This window comes from Dipteris shenzhenensis, chromosome 1 (assembly GCF_047967505.1).
Source record: "Dipteris shenzhenensis isolate YYH24624 ecotype China chromosome 1, Dip_SZ_1.0, whole genome shotgun sequence".
NCBI classification, from domain to species: domain Eukaryota; kingdom Viridiplantae; phylum Streptophyta; class Polypodiopsida; order Gleicheniales; family Dipteridaceae; genus Dipteris; species Dipteris shenzhenensis.
In genome coordinates, this window is record NC_141596.1 from 49214037 (window position 1) to 49219367 (window position 5331).

General features: G+C 38.5%; 1 protein-coding gene across 1 annotated transcript; it reads right to left on the reverse strand.

Moving 5' to 3' along the window:
- Positions 1-446: 446 nt before the first annotated feature.
- On the reverse strand, positions 447-2624 carry LOC147905968 (heavy metal-associated isoprenylated plant protein 7-like). The gene is made up of 5 exons (XM_087375965.1): positions 2401-2624; positions 2118-2223; positions 1783-2000; positions 1532-1619; positions 447-1352 (listed from the first exon to the last, which is right to left on the reverse strand). Exons 1-5 carry the CDS (start codon positions 2407-2409, stop codon positions 856-858), a joined length of 918 nt encoding a protein of 305 aa, XP_087232091.1. The 5' UTR covers positions 2410-2624; the 3' UTR covers positions 447-855.
- Positions 2625-5331: the final 2707 nt, after the last annotated feature.

Consider the following 5331-nt stretch of genomic DNA (forward strand, 5'->3'; position numbering starts at 1 on the left):
TTATGTTCCCCTCGACGATCACTCAACAAAATGGCTCCTCTATCTGCAGCCTGCAGTATAACGAGCTAATCGGATAGCGCTCATACAATGCGAACGACGAACCATGCGGGAGACGAACAAAATACAACATTGTGACGATTTGTGCTCAAAACAAGCCTTAGGACGAATTTCAATGTCATATTTGGCCAGGAAAAGAGGGTGGCGCATGCGTTGCAATCAAGCGATTCACGTACATCTTGACTCATGACTGCCCACAGTCACCGACTCGTCACATGCAGAGCATCTGCGACGGTTGGATTGCTACTTGCAAACTTACAAGGTCACACTTTACGGCTCGAATTCGTCGTTGATCATCCAAATCGTTCGCACGTCAGACTGGATGGTACATGTAATTTAAGCTACACTCGTGTGACGTTCTCAGAAAACGATTACAACTCACGAGATCATACCAAACAAAGAAACAGAAACTCATTCCTATTCCAACCGCGAACTGGTACATCTACTTGCTTAACAATCCGTTGATTGTATTGATACAAGTGATCGACTTCCTTTATACAGTTGAATTTAGTCCTGCTGATTCTTGCCAACACTCGACGACAGCCTTGGTATGTATATACTACAAAGTTGACGGAAGCTCAATACCAATATTGCTTCCAACAAGCTCATCGGACTGCGCAGAGCACCCTTAGTTCACCGCGCTCTCTCTCTTCCACCTCCATGTGATCAACCCTCGAAGCATTTCCAAAGAGTTCTACGTAATCACAAATTTTGCAGATCAAGCATACACGTCTTGTGAGTTATGTTTTGATCGAGCGACTGCAGCTGAGGTTTAGTCATTACGGAACATTGCTCTTTCTACATGACAGTGCACGCATTTGGGTTCTCGTCGCTGAAGAGCTGTGGCGGGTACACGTATTCTGCAACGCTTCTGTATGCAGCGTACTCATACTTCTTCATCTCCATTTTGGTTTCATCGTCTTCTTTCTTGTCTTCCGGTTTTTCTTCTTTCTTCTCCTCGGCCTTCTCATCTTTTTTCTCCTCGCCTCCTTCCTTCTTCTCTTCCGTGGCACCCTCCTTTTTCTCTTCGGCTGGCTTCTCCTCCCCTTCTTTCTTTTCCTCCGCTGGCTTCTCCTCCCCTTCTTTCTTTTCCTCGGCCGGCTTCTCCTCCTTCTTTTCTTCGGCCGGCTTCTCCTCTTTCTTCTCTTCCTTCTCCTCTTCCTTTTTGGGCGGTGGTACTATTTCAAAGTGCTTGCCACATTTCTTTACTTTATCGCACACTTTCTTAGCATCGACGTTTTTCCCTTTCACGGTAACCTTCTCGTTTCCTGAATCCACCTCGACGTGCTCGACACCTGTACATCGCAGCAAACTCATTTTCGTAAATTCTGATTTCTCAACAAGGCATTAATACGAATTTCAACACGCATCCAGTAGGTGAAAACAGTGAATTAACACTAAAACGGCAATCCATACACCGCTACGCAACCAATGCACAAACACCAACCACCAAACAGCCCTTTAAATTGTCTACCTTCCATTTTCGAGAGGCTCCTATGAATCTGCTTGGCGCATCCTCCACAGTGCATTTTCACTTTCAACTCCAGAATCGTCTCGGGAGGCTGCAATGCCGGAATCCGCAGAATAAGAATTATGTTACACGTAAAACAGATCTGCAAACTGATTTCCATAAATCAACCCATAAACACTAAAACAAAGAGAGGCATCTCGGATTCAAAACATCCCAGATCGAATGCGTATCTTGGAAATCCAATTGATTTTCACCTCTTCTGGCTTCTTGTCGTCCTTTTTCTTCTCTTCTTCCTTCTTCTTTTCTTCCTCCAGCTTTTTCTTTTCTTCCTCCAGCTTTTTTAGGTCTGGGGAGAGCAATATCGTCCGCTTCCCACTCTTTTTCTTGACCGTCTCATAAACCTTCCTTACATCAACTTTGCCTTTCACGGTCACTTTCTGCTCCTTCAAATCGATGTCTATTCTCTCCAAACCTAGATCGCATTTGAAGAAATAGATTATAAGAAGTAGGGAAGCATTTGTCAGACTGCTAATGAACTCGAGTAAGTTTCGCTCGCAGCAATCTCGAAGTGAAGTGCCCAATTCTTTACCTGGCAAGCCCCTCAAGGCCTTCCTGACTTTCTCCTTGCATCCTTCACAATGCATATCAACCTTCAAAATGACTTTGTCGTCATCTTTGTTTTCCTTCTTCTCCTCCTGAGAAACAATCCACGGTAAAAAGAGATCTTAGCCTGCGTTGCAAAGAAGCTAGAGTCGCAGGACAACTAGTGAACTAAACACTAGATGAAGCTCGCAAACTCAAACCCACAACGTAACCCAAAGATTGAGACAAGAACAGAAGAATCAAAGAGAGATTTGTGGGACAGCAAATACCTCCGGCATTGCAGTGGTTAAAGAAACAGCTGGTGAAAGGTGGGATTGTGGAGAGGGGAAAAGAACAACGAAGTCGAAAGTTTGGAAGGGAAGAGAAGTAAGGATTGGGTGGATGGGAGGATGGAGCTCCCGAGGAGAGGAGTGGAAAGGAAAAAAGAGGTGTAGAAAGTCCTAGAACCTGTTTTTGAAGAGCGGGCAAGATCCTATAGTGCACAGATAAAGTGAAGAAATTACCTCACAATCCTTTTGATATACACATATGAAAAACATTATGAATCAATACATGTGGATCTAGTATTCTGCACACAAAACCTTTTGGTATTGGTATGGGAATCAATCTATGTGGCATCTACTATTCCTCATTTTTTGAAACCTCTATACTTTTTTTTCCCATAGCTATAACCCTTTGAAAATTCCTTCCCTGCCCTTTCTCAAAGCATTTCTTATTATAATATGTCCACATTGTGCACAGTCCCTCAGCTCCGTTCCTTAAAGGTTTATCTAGTGGGGCAACCTTTCTATAAAGCTTTTGATTTTTGTCCTTCTTCTTTTCACGGAAGGCATTAGTACTACTTTATCTTCATTTCTCTAGTTTTGATAATATTCCTTCTTTTTTATTGGAGACATGTGTCATACGTGCTTTGCCAGAGTTTGATAAGATATCATATTTCGGTGGTTGCAGAGTAATTTCAGAGTGTACGTTATCACATGAGAGAAAGATTGAAATGCATGGGCCTCTACCTCATTCTAAGATCTATTATTGAGAGGTAAAGAATTTTATAAGTAAAACCATCAAGAGAGTCTATGTATATCATGTTGAAAGTGAATAATTTGGTCAAGAAAACTATAGCATGTACCCATTGATTCAAAGTAAGTGCCAAGATATAATAACAATTCCAAGGCTAGAAATACATTTCCTCCAACCAAATAGACACACCATTCATTTGATGCAAAGTCTCAAATGAGCACTATACTTGAATCTCATTCCAATGTGTCTCATTTCAAGTTGACTAGGTTTTTGTGTGGAGGAGAATTCTTGTAATGTCCCTCTTTCTTAACAAATGGTCTATCTTTTGTTTACATGGGCACCATATAAAAAAGATTAGTATAGATGATTGGACCATTTGAACTTACCTTTACATTAAACGTGAAGTGATCTCAACTTTAAACATTTCCTCGTGCACAACCCTCTAATTTATCGAATCTCTTAGATTTATACATATTAGGCTTAAAAGGCTTCCACTCTACAAATATATGTAGCCTGAGTCTAATAAAACAGAGAAGTAAGCAATTTGTATGGAAGTTCTACCACAACCATTTTTACATCTACATGAATAATACTTTACTCAGTGCATATTTGACAAAGTATTTCCAATAATTAACTTTAATGTAAAGATTAATTTTTCTTATTTGCACATTAATATATCTAGCCTAGGCTTTATATGGCCATACTTTAATCCTACATTATGGATACTCCATCTTCTCCTTCTTGACATTGGTTTTTTAAGGTATCCTCCCCACCACCGTCTCCCTTTCTTACCTTGAAAAAGCGTTAATAAGGCAATAATTCACATCTTTTGGAAAAGTAATGATGTGTAAAGTTATCGAAAAGAGAGAGTACAATATTGGAATTCTGAACCTACCAACTTTGGCCAAATTTTCAATATCCATCATTTTTTTATGATTTCTTTTCTTTTTTCCCAAATAACCCCAAAGTCTTATTTAAGAGTACATAGGGAAGCCAAACTTACATATTTCATCACATAGTTCTGCCAAAAGACTAGCTCTTAATTAAGCAAACAAACAATTGGAGGGGCTGGAGAATATGTAGCCCTAAGACATGTTTTCAAACAAGGGTTTCTTAAATCTAGAAAACTAGCATAGTCTTTCATATAGTTTTTTTATAATAAAAAAAGAGAAGGGGATATAATTGCTTATATGTATGTAGGGGTCTTATTAATATTATTGCTTGAATGCTCATCTTTATAGGTTTTCTAGTAGTGCACCCTTTGCCAAATTTGCAATATCCATCAATTTTTTATGATTACCTTTCTTTTTTGCCAAATAACCCCAAAGTCTTATTTAAGAGTACATAGGGAGGCCAAAATTAAGCCTGATAATTCTGAGGATGATGGTGAAGCTATAGTAGTCCCTATTAGTCATTGTAAAAGTCATGTTGTTATTACATTTAACTCACGAGATTTAAGACTTAGGATCCATCACTCACAAATCTTCTTTTTATATAGTGTAACATTTGCTTTTGAGTAGCTTGATTTTTGTACCTTGCATAGGGTGTCTTACATACAATGAGCATCTTTGAACACTTTGCAATAATAATTGGGGACTAAAATCTCCCTGAAAGCTCTTGGATTCAATACTTTGTCAAAGAAGCATTCCTCCACATAGATTGATACCTACTATCTTTCAAACATCTCTCTTTTACCTTGATAGGATTTGAGACCCCCCACGATCATGTTAGGTTAAATTGGTTCAAGGACTAATTACAAGCCTTAAAACCTCCTAAGTAGATCTCATATTCTACAATGATGGTAATGATATTTTGTCAGTATTGATAAAGACATTAACTTATTTTGTTAACCTAGAAATACTTTTGACGTTTTAAACAAAGAATGCTCATGCTACTTGAGATTTTAAACAAAGAATGCTCGTGCTACTTGGCATTACTTGATGGCCTCAACAAACCTATTGCTTGTAATGACACATTCAACATCAATAAATTCAATATACCATAGGTTAATCTAATATTACCCATGAAAATATTAAATTCATCTAATATTATACATTCCATAGGTTAATCTAATATTACCCATGGCAATCTTAAATTCATCAAAATTATTTGGTATATTATCGATGTTTCATGCCCATTCGGCATGATCTATTTGTTCTGATGATAATATTATTCCATTTTTT